The following is a 26,950-nucleotide window of genomic DNA, read 5'->3' as shown; positions in this document are numbered from 1 at the left end:
AGACGGCGACACATTGGACATGGCCAATCCAGTGCAAATCAACACAAGTGTCAGTCAAATTTGCTGCGCCGCCGCACAGAGACCGTAGCACTTGGAATAAAAATATGGATAACTTTTGATGCCCCGCTTGTGTAGATGATATTTCCCAAAGTAAAGCTTGATCGAGCTATTGCCCACGGAGGAGTTTGTTAAAGTGTGAAGCATAAATGTGAACATTTCAAGGATTTGGCGGTTTTCCCATTTGTGACAGTATATTTGCAGCTCCACGGCACAGAGACCGTACCACTTAAAATCAAAATATGACTAACTTTTGATGCCCCGTTTGTGTAGATGATTCTCCCCAAATATGAGCTTGATCGGGCAATCGCCCTAGGAGGAGTTTGTTAAAGTGTGAAGCGTAAAAATGTGGTGATTTGAGCGATTCTGCGATTTTCCCATAAGGATAACATGGGATATTTCTGTCATCGCTACGGTTACGCCGTACAAATTATGACTCTGGCTCTCATACTTTTGTGATCAGGATGGCAAATTAGAATTTTGTTCAAAATATCATGTCATTTGGAAAAACTCTATTGTTTATAGGCCACTCTGAAGGCCAAATAGTCAGAATTCTGGGAAACGTTTGCGGCTCCGTCGCACAGAGACCGTAAAAGTTATCCTTAAAATTTGGATAACTTTAGATGCCCCACTTGTCTAGAGGACGTACACCGATTTTGAAGTCGGTGGGCAAAACGCACTAGGAGGAGTTCGTTAAAGTGTAAAACATAAAAATGTGGATATTTGAGACATTTTGCAGTTTTCCCATAGGGATAACATGGGAGGTTTCTGTCATCGCTACGACTACGCCGTAAAAATTTAGGCATTTTTCTGATTGGCTTTTGTGATCGGGACGGCAAAATAGAATTTTGGGTAAAGTTTAGACAATTTTGGTAAAACTAATTTTTGACCTTCAATGTTAATTTAAAGGTCACTCTGTAGGGGGCGCTATCGCGGCCATTTCAATTTTGTCATCATAAACTGGTCCAAACTAGAAAGTTTAACAACTGATTCAAATTTGGTCCTAATCGGACTGGTTTTGATCAAATGGGAGCAATTTTTAGATCTGCAATATTCCAAAATAAGTTGTCCAACTTTGCGGCTGCGCCGCACACAGACCGTAAAAGGTATCTCAAAAAATTGGATAACTTTAGATGCCCCACTTGTCCAGAGGACGTCCGCCGATTTTGAAGTTGGTGGGCAAAACGCCCTAGGAGGAGTTCGTCAAAGTTTGACGTGAACAAAATGGCTAACACAGCGTGTTTTCATTTTCAAAGGAAGATGGCGGCCATAGGGTAAGTCTGGGGGCGTGGCTACAATGATTTTTTTTGTTTGTCCTCACGAGAGGAATGCGTGTTCCGAATTTCGTAGCTTTACGCCAAAGTTGACCTCGGGGCGTCTCCCATAGGCGCAATGTATTTTGACTTTTGTCGGTGGCGCTGTCGCGCCATTTTTTAACGAATAAAAAAATGGCCCAGAAAAAATAACATTTTTCGCCGATTCTGAATTTTGGGCAAAGTTTGGTGAGTTTTTGAGCATGTTCAGGGGGTCAAATTAGAGATCAAAGCGCTGAAGAAGAACAAGAAAAATAATAATAATAATATTTTTAGCAAAAACAATATAGCCGTTTTCACTATAACAACAAATTATACATCGTTTGAAAGCTCTAAGCCTTCCCGATGCCGCCATGGGGTGGAATCATCATTACGAGCGCTTACGCGCTCGTCAGTCCCTATTCCGTCGGGATGCCCCGCCCTCTCCCCATAGACTTCCATTGATTTGAGCAGATACAAGCATGGGACGATGCCAGGAGGGTTTTTGGAGGAATGCAGCGCTTCGCGCTGCTGTTGTCAACAATTAGTGAATGGGCTACGCCCATTCACTAATTGTTGACTATTTCTGTCATAGCAGGAGTAAGTATGCATGATCCATGCCTTCGGCATGGGCTAGTTCACTGTACTTGCCAGGGGCGACGGGGTACCAAACATGCGGGCTGCGCCCGAAGGCAATGCTGCCTTCGGCAGCATTGCGGGAGCAATAGGCCCTCCGCCCTGCTGGGGCTCGGGCCTAAAAAGCGCCTGACAATAAGATCTTCTCCTTCACTTCAAGTTTGTTTTGTCCAGAAATAACTTCAGTTTGGCACAAAACCGTTTCATGTCAAGCGTGTTTCAACTTCTTCTCTTTCCTTCTTATGGTGGCAAACCTTTAGCGCTCGTCTCCATGGTAACAAGCAGCAGAAAAGTGACACGGAGCGGTTTTAGCCTCGGATTTATTTCAAGTCGTTACACTGCACATTTAATCAGGTGAAAAAAGACATTTCATTTGCAGCTGAAACACAGAGGCTCCTGAAGGTTTTCCAAATGTGTTCTTCAAAATCACAAGAAATGAAGACATTTAAAACAGATTGTTCAAAAGGAACAACTTTGTCTGATCTTGGGAATAAAGAAGAATAATCCGCCTTAAAAAGAGGCAGAATCACAGTAAAAACAGTTTTGTCCAATTTTAGAATCGTATTATTTTCCTGCATTTATTTTTCACCACCACCAACAGTCTGTTCATGAATATTCATGAATAAGGCAAAGTTTGTACAGATTTTGAGACAAACAGAGTTGAGTAAAGTACATTCCATAAATCTCCTCTTTGTTCTTCCTCCAGTGTTTCTCAATCTCTGGTTCTGATGCTGTTTTTTATGTCCTGAGAGCAGCAAGTCCAGTTTAAGTCCTGGTTTAGGAAAAGATCAGGATCAAAAAGGTCTCGACTGTGACAGTTCAGGAGCTTATTTCAGTTTAAGGAAATGTGCAGTGGCTCCATAACCAACCCCGACTCCAGCGTGTAGAGGCTGAGTGAACTGAGTCTGGACTCTGTGGAGGAGGCTCATGTCTGGACCCTGAACGCTGTAAAAGGACAGAGCCCCTGCGCTGTGGTCCAGGTAAACCCCGATTCTGGACCCGACCGGACCTGGGATCTCGGACCAGACTTTGTTGAACCCAAATGAGTGACCAAAACTGTTACAGTGTAAGGCCCAGGATTTATCATTGTCTCCAAACACACAGTCTCTCTCAGTGTCTTTATAAACAGCTGCGATTAGAACCCACCTCCCGCTCCACTCCAGCTCCCAGTAACATCGGCCCGTCAGCTCCTCTGGACTCAGGACCTGCAACACATTGAATCTGTCTGGATGATCAGGATAACTCTGCTCTTCATCCTCATATGTCACTCTTCTGTTTCCATCAGACAGAAACAGATGTTTAAATGCTGTGTTTGGGTCCAGAGTGATGTCTCGTGCATATCTGAGGAAGTCCTCTCTGCAGCTCGGCTCAGGCCTCAGTTCATCCTGGACTTGAACCTTGGCCTCCTCCAGAAAGACCTGCAGTTTGTCCCTGAGTTCAGACACAGCTCTGGACACGTCCTCAAAGTCCCTCCTTGATCCGGTCTGGATCCTGGACTCTGTGTGCTGTGTGTCTGTGGCCAGAGGGGGGCAGCGCAGTATAAACTGGTTGTGGTCAGGGGTGAGGGACAGTGTGTCCAGCTCAGAGATGCTCCTCTTCAGCTCAGTCACGTCCTGCTGCAGTTGGTCCTGGAGCTCTTGGACTGGGCTCAGTTGGGTCTTCTCCTGGGAGAGGATCTGCTGCTTCACTTCAGAGCGTCTTTTCTCCAGGAGAAGGGCCATCTCTCTGAAGCTGTCCTCACTGCACTGCAGCGCTCTCTGGACAGAGCAGCTGATGTCCTGGGCCTCCTGTTGGAGCCTCTGCAGGTCTGTCTCTTTGTGCTGGAGGCTCTGGAGCAGCAGGGCCCTCCTGGCCGGCAGCTGTGCCTGCCTCTGGGCCCTCTCTGAGGCAGAGGACACGGTGTCGTGGCCCTTGTGATGCTCCATGCAGCAGACCACACACAGGAGCTGCCCGTCGGTGCGGCAGAACATCTTCTTGACCTCGTTGTGCTCAGAGCACAGGTTCTCCTGGAGGTGGTGTGAGGGCGCCACCAGCTGGTGTCTCTGTAGCGCTGCAGCGTCATGATGAGGCTGGAGGTGGCTCTCACAGTAAGAGGCCACACACTGCAGACAGGAGCGCAGCGCCTTCAGCTTCCTCCCAGTGCACACGTCACAGCTCACATCTCCAGGAGCGGCGTAGCAGCGGTCAGCAGGGGGCGCTGTGAGCCCTCTCCTCTTCAGCTCCTCCACTAAACCTGCTAACATGATGTTTTTGATGGGGACAGGCCTGGGGCTGAAGCTCTGCCTGCACTGAGGGCAGCTGTAGACCGGCCTCTCTGTCTCCTCTCTGTCCCAGTGGCTGTGGATGCAGCTGCTGCAGTAGCTGTGTCCACAGGGAATAGTGAGCGGCTCCTTCAGGTCCTCCAAACACACGGAGCAGCTCAGAGCCGCCGGGTCCACTGTGCTCTGCGCCATTTCTCCCTCTGAGAGCAGGACGAGTGTCACTTCCTCATAACAGAAACTCTGAGTCAGAGAGAGAGAGAGAGAGGGGGGGAGGGGCCGTCCTGCTCTGAGCGGAGCAGGAAGTGACTCTGAGTCAGAGTTTAGTGTCAGATTCATTCCTCGTGTGTTTGAGTCCTTCATGAGGAACAAGAGACTCAAACTAAACCTCCTCCTGCTGGTTTTATGAGTGCATATTTGAGCTGTTCATTAACAAAGTAAAAAGGTTTGAGTCTTATTTATAAATCTGGACGTGGAATTCATGTCTGAAACTCTCAAAGCACAAATCAGAGTTTCTGGAACATCTTTTGGCTAAATTTCGAGACCTCAGACATAATAAACTCTACGTGCGCTTTATAAATGAGACTCGCGTTCTTTACCCGAGTCGCACTTCAGTCTTTTGTCACGGACGATTGTTTCTGTAGAATATTTTCACTTTTTAACGCATTATCAGCCAAATGAAGGTGGATAAAGTGATTTTTTGATATTTTTTTAATTACATTTTGACATTTTGATGTAATAACGCTGTGTCTTGTGTCTTCTAGAGTCTGTAAAGTCCAATAACGATCACGATTATCATCATCATCATCGTCGATACGGTTTTGCCACATAAACAGCCAGATAAAAAGTACTTTACGTGAGTTTGACTTTTCTGCGGTCTCATTTATAAAGCGTACGTATAGTTTATTACGTTTGTAGTCCATAAAAAATGAACTCGACATGAAAATGAGACAAAAATGGTCCAAAAAAGTTTGATTTGTGCTTTGAGGGTTTCATAAATGAGGCAGAACGTGATCAGAGCTCAAAGAGAGGTTTGTTTTGTCCGTTCTTCACACCTTTAGTAAGAATTCCACGTGGAGCTTCGTAATGAGACGTGGAATGTGTGAACTGAAGCGACATCGTACGATTCTCACCACGATGATGTTTTCCAGTCATAATCTGGACGTCGTCATGTTTACGTGTCTTTTCCTTCCCGTGCAGGAGTGGGCGTGGCTCTGAAGCTGTGGGCGTGGCTCTGGTGCTATGGGTGTGGCTCTGGTGCTGTGGGTGTGGCTCTGGTGCTGTGGGTGTGGCTCTGGTGCTGTGGGTGTGGCTCTGGTGCTGTGGGCGTGGCTCTGGTGCTGTGGGTGTGGCTCTGGTGCTATGGGTGTGGCTCTGGTGCTGTGGGTGTGGCTCTGGTGCTGTGGGTGTGGCTCTGGTGCTGTGGGCGTGGCTCTGGGGCTGTGGGCGTGGCTCCAGTACTGTGGGTGTGGCTCTGGTGCTGTGGGCGTGGCTCTGGTGCTGTGGGTGTGGCTCTGGTGCTGTGGGCGTGGCTCTGGTGCTGTGGGTGTGGCTCTGTTGCTGTGGGCGTGGCTCTGGGGCTGTGGGCGTGGCTCCAGTACTGTGGGCGTGGCTCCGGTGCTGTGGGTGTGGCTCTGGTGCTGTGGGCGTGGCAGGTCTGCCCCCTGGTGGCCTCAACACGCTCTACAACTCCCGGGTGAAGTTGGCGGAGCTGGTGAGGCGTCCCAAACAGGGCGTGTCCCGCTGGGTCCCCAACACCTACTTCACCTGGCACAGCGGAGTCAGGTTTGAGCTCAGATATCGCTATGACGACGCTGTCACTTTTCTCCCACAGAGACATAAAGATCGGGCCTTAAAGAACTAAAACTGGACCAAACTGTGCCAGATTCTGAGCCTCATTTATGACACGATTAAGTTTCATAAATGAGGCCAAATTTGACATTTCAGGCCAATTTTTTAGCCAGATCGAATTTAGTCCAAAGATAAATAAGAAATCAAAAATAAAAAAATCCAAAATTCCCTCTGTAAATGTTTCTGTGTCTAAAATGTGAGAAAATGAACACTTTTTACACATAAAGTGACTTATTTCTGTTTGAAAACAAAACATGACCAAAAACATTTGTATTGATTTATTTCATATGGACAGAGCGTTTTCATTGGACGAACCAGATGCAATGTTTTAAGTGAAAACAATACACAAAGTACAGACTATTTACAATACATTTAATCTCATACATCACCATGTGCATGTGTCATGATTCAGCCACAGCTTCAAACACATAATAAAGGTTCATGTCAGTCTGCAGTCCCCACTCACAGAGGCTCTGGTGTTATGAACCACACAGTCCCCACTCACAGAGGCTCTGGTGTTATGAACCACACAGTCCCCACTCACAGAGGCTCTGGTGTTATGAACCACACAGTCCCCACTCACAGAGGCTCTGGTGTTATGAACCACACAGTCCCCACTCACAGAGGCTCTGGTGTTATGAACCACACAGTCCCCACTCACAGAGGCTCTGGTGTTATGAACCACACAGTCCCCACTCACAGAGGCTCTGGTGTTATGAACCACACAGTCCCCACTCACAGAGGCTCTGGTGTTATGAACCACACAGTCCCCACTCACAGAGGCTCTGGTGTTATGAACCACACAGTCCCCACTCACAGAGGCTCTGGTGTTTGGAACCACACAGTCCCCACTCACAGAGGCTCTGGTGTTATGAACCACACAGTCCCCACTCACAGAGGCTCTGGTGTTATGAACCACACAGTCCCCACTCACAGAGGCTCTGGTGTTATGAACCACACAGTCCCCACTCACAGAGGCTCTGGTGTTTGGAACCACACAGTTCAAAGGCAAAGCCTCAGTCTTAATTCTGTTGGATCTGATGCTGCTTTTGAGACTGTCGATCATGGGATCGGCCTCCTGCTGGTGCCAGAGTCAGGACTAAACATGGACCGGCCTCCTGCTGGTGCCAGAGTCAGGACTAAACATGGAGCGGCCTCCTGCTGGTGCCAGAGTCAGGACTAAACATGGATCGGCCTCCTGCTGGTGCCAGAGTCAGGACTAAACATGGACCGGCCTCCTGCTGGTGCCAGAGTCAGGACTAAACATGGACCGGCCTCCTGCTGGTGCCAGAGTCAGGACTAAACATGGACCGGCCTCCTGCTGGTGCCAGAGTCAGGACTAAACATGGACCGGCCTCCTGCTGGTGTGTTTCAGTTTTATGCAGCTAAAATCTGGAACATTCTTCCTGAAGATGTGAGACAGGTTCTACTCTGACAATGTTCAAATCTAAGCTAAAAACAGTTTTGTTCAGCTGGTCATGTGACTGAAAGGATTTTTATTTGCACTCTTCTCTTTTATGTCTTAAATTATTTACACGTTACCTTTTTTGATTTTTAATTTTATTTATTTATTTTTAATTTTTGACATTTGAAATGCTAAAAGATGTATCTGGGACTATTTTGAGGTAGTACCCTGCACCTTTAAATTTTAGCTTAAAAATAGCACCTTTAATTAATTAATTAATTCAAATTAAAAGGTCTTTCTTAGAGACATTTTCTACAATTCTAAAACTACTACTTAGTTCAATAATTTTGGATTTGGCTAGGTGTTTTTTTATTTTTATTTTTCATTTAGTTATTTTATTGTATTTCTGTTTCTGTAATTTCTTTGTGATTTTAATGCATTTTTCCTGCTGTGAAGCACTTTGAATTGTCTTGTGTAGGAAATGTACAAGCTTCATGTGAGGTGCAAGCTTCATGTGAGGTACAAGCTTCATGTGAGGTGCAAGCTTCATGTGAGGTGCAAGCTTCATGTGAGGTGCAAGCTTCATGTGAGGTGCAAGCTTCATGTGAGGTACAAGCTTCATGTGATGTACAAGCTTCATGTGAGGTGCAAGCTTCATGTGAGGTGCAAGCTTCATGTGAGGTGCAAGGTGCAAGCTTCATGTGAGGTGCAAGCTTCATGTGAGGTGCAAGCTTCATGTGAGGTACAAGCTTCATGTGAGGTGCAAGCTTCATGTGAGGTGCAAGCTTCATGTGAGGTGCAAGCTTCATGTGAGGTACAAGCTTCATGTGATGTACAAGCTTCATGTGAGGTGCAAGCTTCATGTGAGGTGCAAGCTTCATGTGAGGTACAAGCTTCATGTGAGGTGCAAGCTTCATGTGAGGTGCAAGCTTCATGTGATGTACAAGCTTCATGTGAGGTGCAAGCTTCATGTGAGGTGCAAGCTTCATGTGAGGTACAAGCTTCATGTGAGGTGCAAGCTTCATGTGATGTACAAGCTTCATGTGAGGTGCAAGCTTCATGTGAGGTGCAAGCTTCATGTGAGGTACAAGCTTCATGTGAGGTGCAAGCTTCATGTGAGGTGCAAGCTTCATGTGAGGTGCAAGCTTCATGTGAGGTGCAAGCTTCATGTGAGGTGCAAGCTTCATGTGAGGTGCAAGCTTCATGTGAGGTGCAAGCTTCATGTGAGGTACAAGCTTCATGTGAGGTGCAAGCTTCATGTGAGGTGCAAGCTTCATGTGAGGTACAAGCTTCATGTGAGGTGCAAGCTTCATGTGAGGTGCAAGCTTCATGTGAGGTACAAGCTTCATGTGAGGTGCAAGCTTCATGTGAGGTGCAAGCTTCATGTGAGGTGCAAGCTTCATGTGAGGTGCAAGCTTCATGTGATGTACAAGCTTCATGTGAGGTGCAAGCTTCATGTGAGGTACAAGCTTCATGTGAGGTGCAAGCTTCATGTGATGTACAAGCTTCATGTGAGGTGCAAGCTTCATGTGAGGTACAAGCTTCATGTGAGGTGCAAGCTTCATGTGAGGTACAAGCTTCATGTGAGGTGCAAGCTTCATGTGATGTACAAGCTTCATGTGAGGTGCAAGCTTCATGTGAGGTGCAAGCTTCATGTGAGGTGCAAGCTTCATGTGAGGTGCAAGCTTCATGTGAGGTGCAAGCTTCATGTGAGGTGCAAGCTTCATGTGAGGTGCAAGCTTCATGTGAGGTACAAGCTTCATGTGAGGTGCAAGCTTCATGTGAGGTGCAAGCTTCATGTGAGGTACAAGCTTCATGTGAGGTGCAAGCTTCATGTGAGGTGCAAGCTTCATGTGAGGTACAAGCTTCATGTGAGGTACAAGCTTCATGTGATGTTTTAGCCTGTGACGTCACTTCCGGGTGAGTGTATTCTGTTTTGAAAGTTGTTCATTCCCTACTTTTTATCCTTAATCCATGAATGATGCACAAACTATTTTTGTTTCCTATACACCAGTGAAAGTTTGACTTAGCTTAGCCTCTCCGCTAGCGTCATGGCTAAATTTTCCTCCGCCTTTATCTGCTCAAGTTGTCATATGATGAATCAGAACCCTGGCTCTTTCTCTGATGACAGGGGCGTGAAGTGCAGTGTAGTGGTACCTTTGGTGGCCAGGGTTACAGAGTTAGAAGCGCGGATCCGCTGTTTAGAGGAGATACAAGGCAAGGCAAGTTTATTTGTTGAGCACAATTTGTACACAAGACAATTCAAAGTGCTTTTCACAACAGGAAAACAAGATGTATTAAAACCACAAAGACATGACAGAAATCACAAAACCTTCATTTATTTTCATTCAATTTAACAGTTTTGCTGACATCAATCATATATTTTGTCCGTTCTTAGTGATCTGCCTGATGGAAAACTAAATCTCTTGGCCCACACTGGCAGACACTGGCAGACACCCCAAACACTCTTTCCCATATTTATTTGACATTGCCAGCGTGACAGGCGTCTCCGAGATGGTCACATCGCTTTTAAAATGATTCTTTCCTATGTTTGACCATCCCTAGATGTCCACGCGCTATCTGCCTCTGCACACATCTGTGCTGAGCGTATGTATCTTTTACCACGACTCTCATCAACGCCTCCACCTTATGTATGGAGCTTTTGTATCATTAATTACGGACACAGTTTCTAAAATCATTGTCCCAGACAAAACTCGACCAAAACTTTTAGTGTTAAATGTCGCTCTTGATCAGGTTTACCGGACTGTGCAACAGGGCACAGCGTCAGCATCAGCAGTGCTAGCAAGGCTAAGACTAGTCCCCTTGTCCCCTAGTCCCTCCTGTGCAGCCGGGACTAGACCAGGAAGAGAATAGCGACCAACTTGTGACAGCTCACGGTGCCTGTAGTGCACGGTGAGTTTCCATAGTCATAGATGTGAAGCTACCAGCATCAAGTGTTAGGTGTTACCCAGGGGCCAGAATTGGTCTCATTGAGGGAAACCTTAGGCTCTTAAAGCAGAGTAGAAAGAGGGTCTGCCAAATCGTGATTCACGCTGGGGTAACGACGCCCGACGGAGACAATCAGAGGTGCTCAAATTACAAGTAGGTTCGGTGTGTGAATTGGCAAAGTCAAATCAAATCAATTTATTTTTGTAAGGCCCAAAATCACGACAACAGTCGCCTCTGAGGGCCGAATCAACAATGTCTGTGGTGGCGATGGAGTCAGAAAATGTCTGTGGTGGCGAGGGACGATGTCCCAGGGTCCTCTGTCCTTAGACTCTCCTTCTCGGCCAGGAAAAACTACAAAAAAACCCTCTTTGGGAAAAAAGCGTAGAAACCTGGAGGAGTTCCAGTGAAGGAGAGATCCGACTCTCACAGACGGACACGAGGGAAACTGGAGCTGGAGCCACTCTTCAGGCAGATGAGGGACCGTCCACACGGGGCAGGGACCACTTCACCAGGAGAGGGACATCTGGGTCCACAGGTCCTCAGGAGTGAGAAAAAGAAAAAGAAGGCGGTGAATAGTTTGCAAGTGGAATTAAAAATAAATATTGTTTGATAGCATAAGTAGTCAGAAGAAGAGGATAGTGCTCAAGCTGTCATACTTCCCCCAGCATAGTTACTCCTAGGGCAGCGTAGCTAAAGCTGTGGGTTTATGTTTCTGTTCCTAACTGGTCTGACCATAAGCGATTTCGAAGAGGAACGTTTTAAGCCTGGACTTAAATGAAGAGACTGTGTCAGCATATTTAACATGGGTCGGGAGCTGATTCCATAACACAGGAGCTTGGTCGCTAAACGCTCTACCTCCTACTGTACTTTTAGAGACTGTTGGGACCACCAGAAGGCCGGCATTCTGAGAGCGAAGAGCTCTGTTTGGATGATATGGTTCTATAGCATCTTTGAGGTAGGATGGGGCCATGTCATTTATGGCTTTGTAAGTCAGGAGTAGAATTTTCAATTTGATTCTAAACTTGACAGGAGCCAGTGAAGAGACTCCAGCACCGGTGTAATGTGCTCTCTTCTTTTAGTTCCTGTTAATAATCTTGCTGCTGCATTTTGAACCAGTTGAAAGCTTTTTATGGAGCTTTTAGGACCTGCTGTGAGCAGGAGTTACAGTAGTCTAATCTAGTCGTTACAAATGCATGGATAAGTTTTTCGGCATCACTTTTAGGCAGGATTCTTCTGATTTTGGCTCTTGTTGCGCAAATGGAAATGGGCTGTTTTACAAGCTTGATTTATATGAGCTTTAAATGAGAGCTCCTGGTCAAATAAGACTCCAAGGTTTCTTACAGTAGAACTGGAGGCTACACTGACATTGTCCAGTGTGACTATCTGCTCAGATAGATTGTCTTGTAGATGCTTAGGGCCAAGCACAATGACCTTGGTTTTTTCAGGGTTAAGAAGCAGGTAGTTTAGTGTCATCCAGGTTTTTATCTCCTTCACACAAGTACTAAGTCTGTCTACTTGATCGCTCTGATCAGGTTTCATTGATAAATACAGCTGAGTGTCATCTGCATAGCAGTGGAAGTTAATGCCATGTGACCTGATAATGTTGCCTAACGGCAGCAAATAAAGAGATAACAGAATTGGACCGAGTACTGAACCCTGTGGCACACCATAAATTACTTATTAGAGCATGGTGAGGAGCTCTGGTTTACATTAACAAATTGGAACCTATCAGATAGATAGGATTTAAACCAGCTGAGGGCTGTTCCTCCAACACCTACATCACATTCTAACCTCTGCAGTAGAATGTTGTGGTCAATGGTGTCAAACGCTGCGCTGAGGTCCAACAGAACCAGGATTGAGACCAGTCCATCGTCAGCAGCTAATAACAAATCATTTGTGACTTTAACTAGTGCAGTTTCAGTGCTGTGGTGGGCTCTGAATCCTGCTGTGGTGGGCTCTGAACCCTGCTGTGGTGGGCTCTGAACCCTGCTGTGGTGGGCTCTGAACCCTGCTGTGGTGGACTCTGAACCCTGCTGTGGTGGACTCTGAACCCTGCTGTGGTGGGCTCTGAACACTGCTGTGGTGGGCTCTGAACCCTGCTGTGGTGGACTCAAAGCCCTGCTGTGGTGGGCTGAACCCTGCTGTGGTGGGCTCTGAACCCTGCTGTGGTGGGCTCTGAACCCTGCTGTGGTGGGCTCTGAACCCTGACTGGAAAACTTCAAATAAGTTATTGTCCTGCAGATGGCGACAAAGCTGTTTTACTACAACTTTTTCAAGGATTTTAGAGACAAAGGGAAGATTGTAAATAGATCTGTAGTTTACCAATAGGTCGTGATCTAGATGAGGCTTTTTCAGAAGAGGTTTAATGACTGCATGTTTGAAGGATGTGGAACATAGCCACTTTGGAGTGAAGTATTTATTGTATTAAGAATAGGGTCCACAATTAGTAGGGAGGGGAGAATGTCTTTGAGGAGTCTGCTTGGAATGGGGTCTAGGACACAAGTTGAGCTTTTAGAGGACATAATGGCTGAAGTTATCTCTGCTTGATCAACAGCTGTGAACCTTTCTAAGTTTACAGGTGGATTTATATGGGACGTTAGATTTACAGCTTGGGCTAGTTCAGGGCTAATAGCCGGGGTAATTTCATCTAATTTATCTCTGATTGTTTTTATTTTATTGTTAAAAAACAGGAGGAAATCATCAGAGCTGAGTGTAGCTGGGAGTGAGGGCTCTACTGAGCTGTGACAGTTTGTTACCATGGATACAGTGCTGAAAAGGAATTTAGTGTTACTTTTGTTGACTTATATTAGATTTGAATAATATCTGGTTTGGGCCTCACACAGAGCTGCTGATAGGACAGGAGCAGCTTTTCCTGCTTTTAGGGATTCTTCTGTGTGAGAGGGGCCAAATGATCCTTCTAACTTTCTAACTCTTTGTTTATTTGAACGCAGTTCTTGGTTGTACCAGGGGGAGGCGCGCTTTGGCCTAATGACCTTCTGTTTTAACGGAGCTGCGACATCAAGAGCAGACTTCAGAGAATTCATGATCAAGTCGACAAATTGATCACTTAAACTGTAAATGTAAATCTTCTGGTTTCAGGGAGGAAAGCCATCACAAAGAAATGGAGGACTGATTTTGGACCAAGTGGGACATTAACCTTGGACAATATGCGCCTTAACTTTCTAAGAAATTCTTATTCTGCCCCTTTTTATTCATCTCTCTGTTTTGGTTGTTTTTTTCGCTTTTTCTGTTCCGTTTTATATACTTAAGAAATACTCCTGCCATGGAGACGATAAATGGCCCTTTGGAGTGTAGGGTCTCGAATTGTAAATGTTCAATTTAGTGATTAAGGAGAGTTTTTATTAATATTATTCATTAATCGAGGCGCCATGAGCTTTGCACCAAAAGGCTAAATACACGTTCCAAAATCAAAAAACAGGTCAAATCAACAAGTCATAACAAATATCAATTTCAAGATGCAAGGAATCTGTTAAACTGGGGTTTGCCTATGGATGAACCAAAGAGGAACGCTTAACTCTATCAAAAGTGCGCAATGAGGATGACTCGCTGGGACGTGAATGGAGGGGGAAAAGCTAAGCCAGAATTTCTACCCAAAACGTGCCACTCTGCAAATTAAGGCCACAAGCTGAGATCGACTCACTGGATTTGGCGCGGTTCGGTCCGGGCGTCGTCCTATTCTCTGGGGTGGGTCCGTGGAAAAGAACGACGAAACCGAGCCTTGGCCGTCTCAGTCGTGTACCAGCAGGAAAGCCCGGGCGTCGGGATTGCGTGTTTGAGGGGTGAGAGTAAGAGGCCGATGTCTGCCTGCGGCGAGGTTTTGTTCTTCGCGGCGGGGGCGTGGCTAAAAAGGAAAAGGGGCGGGTGCTGCTGCGGGGGGCACTGCTCTTTCTATTTTAATACGAATCATGCAAAACCCTGTCTTAACAATTCATTACACGTTAATACAATTTTAGCAGTTGTGTAACGTTATTCCCTGAGAAAATACATTTTCCTTTCGCTTTGGTGCATATACTGATATACACTCGTTTCACTCTAAAATCAAAACACAGTGTTAATTATAAGACAAAGTTAGAAAACAGTACACTTGACATACAATTCATAATAGTTCACACTCCTTCAGTATTTTATAAATTGTAGCACATTTGTAACACATTATCCATGCAAAAAAAGTCAATGTCGCATTGTGAGTCTTTTTTCCTTCTTCAGATCTTTTTATCTGATACAAGCCAGGTCTCTCTATGGCTCCGCTGTGGCGTGATAACAAAGAGCAACAAAACGTTTGATCCTTCAGAAGATGTATTTCTTGGTTTGCGCCTGATGGCAAAACTGCAGATCAAACAGAGTTAAACACAAAGGTCTGAGGACCCTTATGTCATTCCCCTACAGGAGCAAACACTTTACGTCTGAGAGCAGCAAAAACAGGGATGGCACAATCCAAACCAACATCAGTCACTGGAAAAATCAGTTTGAAAATGGACTTGTCAGACAGAGTGGGACGTGTGCGCCGTGTTATTACCACTGCCTCTTTATTCATAATGCACTTTAAAAACTACCAGGTTGAACAAAGTGCTAGAATATTGTTTTACTGTATTTTACGTTGATGAGTCGTGACACGCCCTGCTCTGGACTCACTGTTGTTAAAGGGGAACGTTTGTAACTAATGACAGCAAGTTCATAAAGACTAACGGTTATAGAATATCTGCCGTGAAAAGATGAATGAAGATAAATGAATGGAGAAAGAACCACAAGTCGAGTCTCATCCCTCGTTGCAAACTGCCTGAAGAAGAAGAAGCCGTCCAACCGCCTCAGAAGAGCAGTATTTATGCTCCTGAACAAAACACACTTCAGAACGTCAACCGTGATGTTCCAAATGTTAAAAGAGCAAGAGTTTCATTCTCTGGTAAATCTCCCTTTCTTCTCCCTGAGCTGTTTGTGATGGTTTGACAATCTGATCGACCAAAAAATGCACATCAAGTAAAACAATTTGGTCAGGATTAGGATCGTGGACTTGACCATCGATCCATGGCCTGTTCCCCCGGTGCCGCTCAGGCTCTGAACAAGACCCAAGGAGCCCACGACCGACCCCCCCCTTTTCTAGCGACACTTCTCATTTCTCTCCACGTCCTGGTTGAGTTCAGGCCATTTCCTGTCGCTTATTTTGACTCATGTTGAAGTCACAGCTTCTTCTCTCAGTCGTGATGTGGAGACACAGCGGTGAGTAGTGACTTCTGTTTATCTGCAGGGACTTTTGTGAAGGGGACGTTCACTGAGCCATGTCCAAGGACAGGTTTATGGTCAAAGCGCAGATGAGACCACTGTGTTCTGTTTGATGCAATTGTAGCGATGTTATTGGCCATCGCTCACCGTCTCAGTGAGAAGTCCAAACATGTTCAGGGGACGGTTTGGTCGATGCGTTTCATATCGCTGAAGGTGTTGAAGGTTAAAATGTGGAAAGGTCTGAGCTGGGATCTTCAGACATACTTGGGATAGTCAGATGAAAGCCTGATGGTGATTAGGGACGTCACAATGTCAAATGTCAGTGTTTCGATTACTATGAGGAAAAAAACATCACCGTTTAAAATATGGAGACCAAATGAGAGTGAAATCTTTCATTCTCTCTTGTTTCCCGTGGTCTGACGTGCCATTGTTCCTCACCTCTAAACACATCCCTACAGAGGACTACATCACAGCCACTGAAACTGCAATTAGAAACAACAAAATGACTGAATCGGAGGCTGCAGACCTGAGGTTACGTGTCACAGCGACCCTGAAGAGTGCCAAACCACCTCCTTCAAATATCACATCTGAAGAGAGTAAAGCACTTTCAGCATTGGAAAAAGATCATAGCATCAACATCCTCCCAGCAGACAAGGGACGTTGCACTGTGATTCTCAACGCAGCTGATTACGAAGCCAAAGTCCACACCCTCCTCGAGGACACGACCACATACGAGCGCTTGAAAAGAGATCCGACCAGTGGCTACAAGAAGAAAGTGATAGACTGTTTACAAAGGCTGGAAAAAGAGGAAGTGATAGACCGGCCTCTGTATTACAGACTGTATCCTGGTGAAGCCATGCCTTGCATTTATGGCCTTCCAAAAATACACAAAAAGGATGTTCCACTCAGACCCATAGTGTGCAGCACAGATTCCATCACTTACAATGTGGCCAAGCATTTAACAACTATATTGGCTCCGCTTGTGGGGAATTCGGAACATCATGTGGAAAACACGCACAACTTTGTGGATAAAGTGAAACATCTCCAACTGGACCCAGATGACCTCATGGTTTCATATGATGTTGTGTCCCTGTTCACCTGCATCCCGACCTCTGATGCAGTAGCAGCGGTGAGGATCAGACTGCAGGAAGACACCACCCTACAGGAAAGGACCAAACTGACACCTGAACACATATGTAAACTGTTGGACATCTGTCTGAACACCACTTACTTTCAATTCCGGGGACAATTTTACAGACAGATTCATGGCTGTGCCATGGGCTCGCCCGTCTCTCCCATAGTGTCCAACCTGTACATGGAGCACTTTGAGAAGAAGGCACTGTCCTCATTCTCAGGCATAGCTCCAAAACTGTGGCTCCGCTATGTCGATGATACTTTTGTAACAATCAAGAAACAAGAGCTGGAAACCTTCTCTGATCACATCAATGCGGTGGACCCACATATCAGGTTTACAAGAGAAGACGCTAAGGAGAATCGCTTGGCCTTTCTTGATTGTTCCACGATCAGAGGAGAGGACGGGAAACTCCAAATAGAAGTATATAGGAAACCTACACACACGGACCAGTATCTGCTCTTTGGCTCCAACCACCCACTACAGCACAAGCTGGGGGTGATCAGAACCTTACAACACAGAGCTCAAGGTGTGCCCACCAGCTCAGAGGGCAAGAAGAAAGAGGAAAAACATGTCCGAAATGCCCTCTCAGCCTGTGGTTACCCCGCTTGGGCTCTCAACAGAGTGAAGAGAACCAAGAAGCAGGACAAAAGGGAAACTGAACAGAGGAGGAAGGGTGTTTCTATCCCTTATGTGTCTGGCCTGTCGGAAAAACTGCAGAGAATTTTTAGACAACACGAAGTCCCTGTTTATTTTAAACCAGGAAACACTTTAAGACAAAAACTGGTTCACCCTAAGGACAAGTTGCCGACTCAAAAACAGAGCAATGTAGTTTATTCGATCCAATGCAGTGAAGAAAGCTGTAAAGAACGGTACATAGGTGAGACGAAACAGCCTCTACACAAGAGGCTCTATCAGCACAGAAGAAATACAAGTTCAGGACCTCAGAGTGCCGTGCATCTCCACCTTGAAGCCTCTAATCACTCGTTTGAAGACGGTGAGGTGAAGGTTTTAAGCAGGAGAAAAGATGGTTTGAAAGAGGAGTTAAAGAAGCTATTTTTGTTAAAAAAGAAAGACCTTCTTTAAACAGAAATGGAGGGCTCAGATTCAATCTTCCTGGTATCTATAATGGGTTACTGAACCCCTGGAAAGGTAGAGGACCAGGACCAGGACACGTAGATGTTAATCAGGTACTCAGGGTGGTTGAGCCAGGGTCTCACAAAGACAAAGAGGATTCTAATAGCCCATTAAAATTCTGAATAGGCTCGGTAGATACAATGGGGGAGTTTCTGTTGAAACAAACAACTCTTTCTACTTCAGGAAGGCTCCTCCCAATGGGCGGGACTTACCACAGAACAGTATTAATCGATCTAAATTCTTTTATTGACAATGACTCTTGGATGAGAGTCGAAACGTCTATTTTTTCAAACTGAGTCCAGATGACTACAACTGAAGCTTTTTCTACTATGGAACACGCCTGGACCAATGAGGGATTACACCGACATTGTTCCTCAGGTTTGTGAGCGGCTTTATGATTAATCAATTGATTGAACTAAAAAAGACAACACTTTGCTTCTAAAATTGTCACGATTGATATTTTTTTGGGTTCTTAAAATTACAGTGTCACCAAAAATAATCACGATAATGGATTGACCTAATCGACATCCCTGAAGGCAGTTGAGTCAGAAGCAGAATGAGAACGCATTCTTTCCTCCCACAAATGCACAGACCGTGGTTGTTCTGGTGTTTTTCTTTTGGCTTTCGGATCGTCACTATATTCTTTCTATACAGAGACACACCAGGTTGTAGCTCCAGAGGCTTGACCCGGGACGAGGTCTAAGTCATTGTTTTATTCACCCGCCGTCTCGTGATCTGTGTCCAACGCATCAGAGTCTCAAAGCTAAACCTAAAACAAGTCTTTGTGTTCAACAGGAAGCGGTGTCAGGATGAAGCCTCGGAGCAGTTTTCTTTTCTCACTTCTGTCGCTGCTGCTTTTGCCTCGGCCTTCTCTGTTTTACTCTTTCAAAAACTGCTCTTGCTACGATCTCAGCAAGATTTATTGCAATAGTGATAAGCTGAACAATGTTCCCAGTGAGATACCCAAATCTGCCACAAGTCTATCAGTCTATGGCAACCACATCCAGAGCATCAGGGGCACGGACTTTACTGGGTTCTACAAACTAGATACTTTAAACCTGGGTTACAACGAAATCGCGCACATCGATGAGGGAGCATTTTCAGATTTAAACGCTTTAACGTCGCTCTCGTTGGTGTCCAACCGCCTCACGCTCCTGATGGACGACATGTTCAAAGGACTGTACAATCTGTCGACTCTGCGGTTAGACAAAAACAAGATTACATCCATTTCCAAGTTGGCGTTTGAGTCTTTAAATAAACTAAACACGCTGTCCTTGTCCAGTAATTATTTGGCCCAAACCACTGACATTACGAACATATATTTACACTGTCCATCGTTGGAGGAGTTGTATCTTGAATATAACAACTTCACTTCATTTCAATCTCATCATTTATCGTCACCTGCTTTAAAAACGTTAAGTCTCAAAGGAAACAATCTAACTGTATTTGAACCTAAAAATGCGCCGTTTAACTTTTCAAGACTCACAGATCTGAACCTGGGCTCGAACCCTCTGAGGAAGTTCAGCGTTCACTCAGACGTCTTTCCTCTTTTGAACTCTCTCAGTTTGGATTCCGTGTCATGCTCGGTATTTGAGTGGGACGTCGCTGACAAATACTTTCTCAGAAGTCTGACCAGTTTAGAGTTGTATTTTACTAGTTTTACAATTGAGACGTATCGATCCCTTTTCCAAACGGTTGACTCAGTTCACAGTCTGGATCTGTTCGGATTCAGCTGGTTGTTTGACAAAGGTCTGTTGGACTTTGCTTGCAGTATCCCGTCTCTTCAAATGTTAATCTTACGAGGAAATAATATTTCAGTTTTAAATGATAGTCTTTTACAGTCCTGCAACAATCTGACACATCTGATGCTTTCAAACAATTCACTGACTGATTTGACCGAGGCTTCGATCCGAATGTTGACACGTTTAATTTTACTCCAGCTGGAGGAAAATAGATTATCCAAAGTACCAGCGGCGATTAGAAACTTGACCACACTGCAATATCTGTATCTGGATTCAAACCAAATCAAAGAACTTCAGTGTTCAGACTTGATTCATTTCTCATTGTTAACTGAACTTTCTGTTTACGACAATTCCATTTCTAACTTAAACAGCTGTGTTTTCAAGACTTTAACCAACTTAAAATGTCTTAATATTGGACACAATAATCTTCTTCAGTTAGACGATGTTTTTGATGGGACTTTACACAAATTGGAGCGTTTAGATGTTTCTAAAAATTACCTTGGATGGATTCACAAAGACACGTTTCGAAACATGACCTCTCTGACCAGGTTATCTCTTGAGTCAACTAGAGTAATTTCAATCGAAGGTGGTGCCTTCAGAGGACTGAATAATCTTAAGGAGATGCATCTTACAACAGATCGTCTCGGTGCGGATAAATTTAATGGATTATCACAACTCAGAGTCCTATCTATAGTCCTCAACTGCCTGATAATCTCTTCGCCCTCTGCACTCAGTGAGCCTCTCTTTAGTTTGCCTTTACTGCAGCATTTGGAGGTCAAAGTTAGTGGTGATATTTGTTTCACTACGTCAAGAGAGGTTTTTAAAGGTCTGGACAATTTAAGAATTTTAAAATTGACCAATTTCTTCTTTAATGCCCCCAAACAAGGCACATTCCTTTACACTCCTCGCCTAGAACTACTCCGAATTGAACAATGTTTTGAGTTTGACCCAGCTCCAGAGCTATTTCATCCATTAACAGAGTTAAAAACTCTACATCTCCCTCAAACGGGAATCAAATCCTTGAACTTCCTCTCAGAAGCAAATCTGACAAAATTGGAAAAATTAAACGTAGTAAACAATGAGCTAAAAGTTATAAATGAGACTGTTTTTAAGGCTCTTCCTTCACTGAAATATCTCCAATTATCTGGAAACCCATTTGTGTGTAACTGCTCAAACGCTGGCTTTATTGACTGGGCGATCAGAAACAAACAGGTCCAGGTGGTCAGTGCTTTTCAGTTCACATGTTCTTCTCCTCCGTCTGAAGAAGGACACTTTCTGATGGACTTCAATGTGCAGTTGTGTTGGGAGGCCACTGGCTTCCTCTGCTTCATGTCCAGCTCTGCTTTGGTTCTTCTCACTCTTCTGTCCTCGTTCATCTATCACTTTCTGCGATGGCAGTTGGTCTATGGCTTCTACCTCCTCCAGGCATTTCTCTACGACAGTAAAAAGAGGAGACAGGGATGTCCTTACATCTACGACGCCTTTGTTTCCTACAACGTTCACAATGAAGACTGGGTTTATGGAGAGTTAATGCCTGAACTGGAAGAACGACAGGGATGGAGACTTTGTCTGCACCACCGCGACTTCCAGCCAGGTACAGCCGGCCCCTCAGTCTCACCTTCTGTCAGTCTTTCCTCAGTCTGACCTTCTTTCAGTCGGCCCCTCAGTCTAACCTTCTGTCAGTCTGGCCCCTGATGGATTCTGTCGTCCTCTGGAGCTGTGCTAACCTCACATATTCTGCTGTGTTCAGGGAAAGCCATCATTGAGAACATCACAGACGCCATCTACAGCAGCAGGAAGACTCTGTGTGTGATCAGCCGCCGCTACCTGCAGAGCGAGTGGTGCTCACGGGAGATACAGATGGCCAGGTACGGACTCACCTGGGTTAGTCCAGGGTTAGACCTGATAGTATCCTGGGTTAGACCTGATAGTATCCTGGGTTAGACCTGATAGTATCCTGGGTTAGACCTGATACTATCCTGGGTTAGACCTGATACTATCCTGGGTTAGACCTGATACTATCCTGGGTTAGACCTGATACTATCCTGTTCACTCACGTATAGGCTTATTTTCTTTGCGCAGCTTCCGTCTGTTCGACGAGCAGAAGGACGTGCTGATCCTGTTGTTTCTGGAGGAGATCCCGTCCAATCATCTGAGTCCGTTCTACCGCATGAGGAAGCTGGTGAAGAGCCGCACGTACCTGAGCTGGACCCAGGCCCAGAGCCATAAGGGCCTGTTCTGGGAGAAGGTCCGCAGAGCGTTAGAGTGTGGGCACGAACCTGGAGACGACCACAACCCGCTAACTGCTAACATTTAAGAGCTATAAGAATACAACCCGCTAACTGCTAACATTTAAGAGCTATAAGAATACAACCCGCTAACTGCTAACATTTAAGAGCTATAAGAATACAACCTGCTAACTGCCAACATTTAAGAGCGATAAGAATACAACCCGCTAACTGCTAACATTTAAGAGTTATTAGAGCTTGTGCAAGTGAAGAAGAGCATCTTGTTGGAATGGTTTCTGTTGATCTTGTGGATGGGGTGTTCAAGGATCCTCACGAGGCGGAGCAGTGTCAGTACAAGATTTTGGGAAAGTTACTTTCTTAATCGTCGTCGTTGAACGTTGCACAGATAAGCAGATGGATAAGGCTTTGACTATTGACCCCTGAACCCTGGAACACCTGATGGAGAGTAAAGAGCTGGTCCAGTGTGTCGTGATGACACTCACACTGCTCCTCCATCACATGCACAGACTCAGTACTTTTTCCACAGTTAAAGACCTTCTTTATTTATGCCTTGTAGTTTTGCAGCTTCTGCTAACCACCCACCAAAAAAGCCATGACAAGTGATGCTTTTTAAATAAAAATTAAAACAAAAGCCTCTTTTGTGTTCATGTTGAATTATTTGTTAATTGTTACTATTGTGATGGTAAAATGTCATGTTATTCTATCTATGCTGTTATTTTGTGCAGATAATATAAGAATATGGGCCCCTGATAAAGATGGTCCGGGGCCTCTGTATCGTGCCAGTGGATTGAGGGTCATGAATCTTTGCAGCCGTGATGATTGTTCTTTCTCTTTCTGAGCTGATTTGATTGTGATGATGTCGTACGTGTCAGTTTGTGTCACTGCCTTTAAAAGCATGTGTGATGTCATTGTTCTGGAGGGACAGAGACCTTTGTCAGGGACAGTTATTATTTACTGTGTCCGAGTAAATAAAGATCCACCTTTTGAGCAGAACTGCTGAGGTTTGACACAGAAATGTTTGCACATGAGCCTAATGTGATGGTCTTTAGTTTAGAAGCATAAACACACCTTTCTGCTTCTCCGTCAGCCTCACATCAGTCACGCGCTCACGCAGACCTGACCCAATCGAGCTTCTGCTGCAGGTGCGTCGTGGGAATTAAACTGTTCTATTTTGCATTGGTATATTTACTGGCACAATAAACTATCACATTAGGCTCAGGTGCAAACATTTCTGTGTCAAACCTCAGCAATTTGAAGCTGTATTTCATTTGTTTTTTATATAGTCGTTGTGGAGCATCCAATCACAGCTTGCCCCCACGCAGCTGGCATAACATGTGACTGTTCTGACCAATCAGAGCGAGAGCTGCTAGAGCGAAGCAGAGAGAGCCGAAGCTAAAGATTTAAAACCTGTTTTTAAGAAAACTGAAGGTTTTGAACCAGAGAAAAGTAAATGACCCTAAAAAAGGCAAAATCACCACAACATCTTTGTTAAAGCTGTAGGTCCCTGTCAGCAGAGCCCCTGCAGTTAGTTTTTACAGTGCGCTCTGTGGGAGAAATGCATTCTGGGTCAAGGAGGATGTTCTCGCTGCAGTTCCACAGACTTGCCACTGGGGCGACTCACGACAGCTTTAAGCTAGCAATACCCTATCCAGATATTTGAAAAGATAATGGGTTGAAGTGCATGTTTCCATGGGCAGTGCAGGTATTTGTCACACTAATAAAACACTGCACTGAATTTAAAACATTGTGTTAAAGAAGCTTTATTGAATTGAATATATTGTTTTGTCGGGTTTATTAATACTATTGTTCTAAAATCTTATACACCTGTAAAATTGTCATTTGTACATAATTGTTTCTAAAATGTCTGAGTCTTGTTCACTATTTTCAAACTGAACTCACTTGATCCTTCATGAAGAGCAGTGAGGTGTTGCTCTCAGTTCCTCTTTAGTCCAGCAGCAGTGAGTGACACCTTTGTATTTAGCTCTTTTTTACACTTATATTTCCTCCAGAGAGTGAGGTCACAGCACATTCAGTTTCTGACTAATTTATGTATATTTAGTCATATGTAGTAATTGTTATTGATCAGAGCCCATACCGTTAACCCTTATATTTGTCCTGTTTTTCTTATTATGACTAAGTTTGGTGGTATAGAACCAGCAGTGAATATTCATCATAGTTTTACATCTCAGCAGTTGCAGTTTGTGAAGAAATTTGAAAAAATAAAATTTAACGGAATCTCTATGTCATCATAAAGCGACGTGCCACGCTAACTGCTAATGTTTAAGAGCTATTAGAATACGACCCGCTAACTGCTAACGTTTTAGAGCTATTAGAATACGACCCGCTAACTGCCAACATATAACAGGTGTTAGTATACAGCCTGCTAACGGCTAACGTGTAGCTGCTAACAAGACCTGTCCACTGCTAACGTTTAGCCGCTAACAGGATTGTTAAGGGAAACAGCATTTTACTCGCACATCGTCGACTGATTGTAGCTTTTATTCATGCTACAAAGTAAAAACATATAGTATGAGCTATAAGCAGCTCTGTGAGATCTGTGTGTGTCGTTTGAGTGTAATTAAAGACTGTTTAATTACACAACCAGTTACTCTACGCGACAAACGGAACGCGCTATTAGGATGCTAGTTGTCTTTAGCTTTACGGGGACGGTCAATTCTGCACCGAACGTTTTGAAAAGTGCTATAAACTCTTCTGGTCATGAAGTGACCTCTGCAAACAGTTTATAATGAACTAGCGCTCCTTCTTCATGCTTTAAAGACAGAAACTAAACTAAACTTAAAGACAGAAACTAAACAGCACAAACCATTTCTACAACCCGTCTCTATCAAGGCCTTTGTATCATCTTGTTTTTTGATATTTTGGGGTTTTAAACGTTTTTTTTTTTTAACACCTAACGAAAAATAAATGAAACAGATCAAAGAGAACATAGCAAAAAAAGAGAGAAAAAGACGAAAAAGACATGAATCAAATAAAAGCACACTAAAAGTCCAATATAAAAGTCTCAGGAGTAAATTCAAAAGGTATCCATTAGTTGCATCCACGGCCAAAGTGTCGAGGCCCAAATAACTTCATCCTGGCCTTTGTTTCAAGAGTTTAAAAATGTTTTTTAACGTTACCATAGACAACAGCTGTCAACTGGCCTCATCAATTAAAGCCACGATGTCGATCTTTTTCGATACCTCTGTCAGCATCAATAGATATTTGGTATCGGCGAATCACTGCTAAACAAGCTCAAAAAATGCACCCCTCAGTGTCGTCCCGGAGCCGTTTGATGCCAAAGCCGTAGTTTGAACCCAGCTGTAAAGTTCTTTTTGACATGACTAACTCTACATTAGGGGCCATTTTGAATGTCCTTTCTGCAGCCAGGACTTACGGTTCGCAAATGTCAGCCATCTTGGGGACTGGTCTGCACATGTCAGCCATCTTAGGGACTGGTCTGCACATGTCAGCCATCTTGGGGACTGGTCTGCACATGTCAGCCATCTTGGGGACTGGTCTGCACATGTCAGCCATCTTGGGGACTGGTCTGCACATGTCAGCCATCTTGGGGTCTGGTCTGCACATGTCAGCCATCTTGGGGACTGGTCTGCACATGTCAGTCATCTTGGGGTCTGGTCTGCACATGTCAGCCATCTTGGGGACTGGTCTGCACATGTCAGTCATCTTGGGGACTGGTTTGCACTGAGCCACTTTTTTAACTTGACTTTACACGTGTGATATGCATTTGTGACGGCTGTGAGGTTCCAATCAGGTTCCTCGGGGACAGACAGAGCAGTTTGACCTCAGCAGTCTCCTCTCGCTGCTCCTCTGGTTCTGCTGTAGCTGGTGCTTCTCACGTTAAAGTGAGTGATGATGGACCGTCAATCACTTTCACTGTTTTCCAGAGTGACTAAACTGTGTTTGTGTAATTGTCCAAGATTTTAACAGTTTGTTTGTGGAGCGATCGCTGCAGTGTCGTGCGGTCAAGGCAATCAAGGCAAGCAGCGATTGACCAATATAATCTATATTTACCGTATGTCACAACTATATTTAAATTGTTCTAAAATATATCAAAATAAGCCCATTTTCTTCTCACTGCTGAAGCTTGGCAGATGTCACAGTGTCTTAAGTGCCCTCTACAGGCCGCTGAGCAGTACTGCAGGAAGCCTGGTTCTTCTTCTCCTGCAGCTGCTCAGTTTGTGGGCGTGTTCAGAGGAGAAGAGAAGCCCTAACTGAGCATGTGCAGAGGAGAAGAGAAGCCCTAACTGAGAATGTGCAGAGGAGAAGAGATAATAGTTGAGCTCATAAGACTGACAGTCTCATTTCATGCAGGAGACTGGGGATTCTACCAGATCAGACTCAGAATCAGAAAAGGTTTATTTCCATTGTCAATGAACAGAATTCACAAACATAAGAACTTGACCAAAGTGCAACATAAAACAATGAACAATGAATTAGACAAAAAGAAAATGGATTTAGTAACTTCCTGATGCCAGATAAAACAATACCAACTAAATGATTCGTGATTAAAATATAAATGTGATCTAAAAAGTTTCCCCAAACCCCGAAAGAAAAGATAAAACCAAAGCGCTTCATTCAACGTTTGAGAGCTTCTTCTTGTGATCACATTGGTGGAGCTGCAGGTTCCTCAGGTGGAGCTGCAGGTTCCTCAGGTGGAGCTGCAGGTTCCTCAGGTGGAGATGCAGGTTCCTCAGGTGGAGCTGCAGGTTCCTCAGGTGGAGCTGCAGGTTCCTCAGGTGGAGCTGCAGGTTCCTCAGGTGGAGCTGCAGGTTCCTCAGGTGGAGCTGCAGGTTCCTCAGGTGGAGCTGCAGGTTCCTCAGGTGGAGATGCAGGTTCCTCAGGTGGAGCTGCAGGTTCCTCAGGTGGAGATGCAGGTTCCTCAGGTGGAGCTGCAGGTTCCTCAGGTGGAGATGCAGGTTCCTCAGGTGGAGCTGCTCCGTGAGTCGTTGCGAATTCGAGCAGCTCCAAATAAACTTTATCACT

General features: G+C 44.8%; 2 protein-coding genes across 2 annotated transcripts; one reads left to right on the top strand and one right to left on the bottom strand.

The window, feature by feature from the left end:
* Positions 1 to 2,442: 2,442 nt before the first annotated feature.
* On the bottom strand, positions 2,443 to 4,477 carry LOC140371339 (tripartite motif-containing protein 16-like). Its single transcript, XM_072458448.1, has one exon. The coding sequence runs from the start codon at positions 4,436 to 4,438 to the stop codon at positions 2,813 to 2,815; it is 1,626 nt and encodes a 541-aa protein (XP_072314549.1). The 5' UTR covers positions 4,439 to 4,477; the 3' UTR covers positions 2,443 to 2,812.
* A 14,287-nt stretch (positions 4,478 to 18,764) lies between these two features.
* On the top strand, positions 18,765 to 22,919 carry LOC140371338 (uncharacterized). Its single transcript, XM_072458447.1, has 3 exons — positions 18,765 to 21,291; positions 21,448 to 21,565; positions 21,780 to 22,919. The coding sequence occupies exons 1-3, from the start codon at positions 18,765 to 18,767 to the stop codon at positions 22,012 to 22,014; spliced, it is 2,880 nt and encodes a 959-aa protein (XP_072314548.1). The 3' UTR covers positions 22,015 to 22,919.
* Positions 22,920 to 26,950: the final 4,031 nt, after the last annotated feature.

Source organism: Eucyclogobius newberryi, unplaced genomic scaffold (genome assembly GCF_026437365.1).
Source record: "Eucyclogobius newberryi isolate DKJ021-1_F unplaced genomic scaffold, fEucNew1.0.hap1 SCAF_216, whole genome shotgun sequence".
Taxonomy (NCBI): domain Eukaryota; kingdom Metazoa; phylum Chordata; class Actinopteri; order Gobiiformes; family Gobiidae; genus Eucyclogobius; species Eucyclogobius newberryi.
Note: the sequence above shows the minus strand (reverse complement) of the source record. Positions and strands in the feature narration are given on the sequence as shown.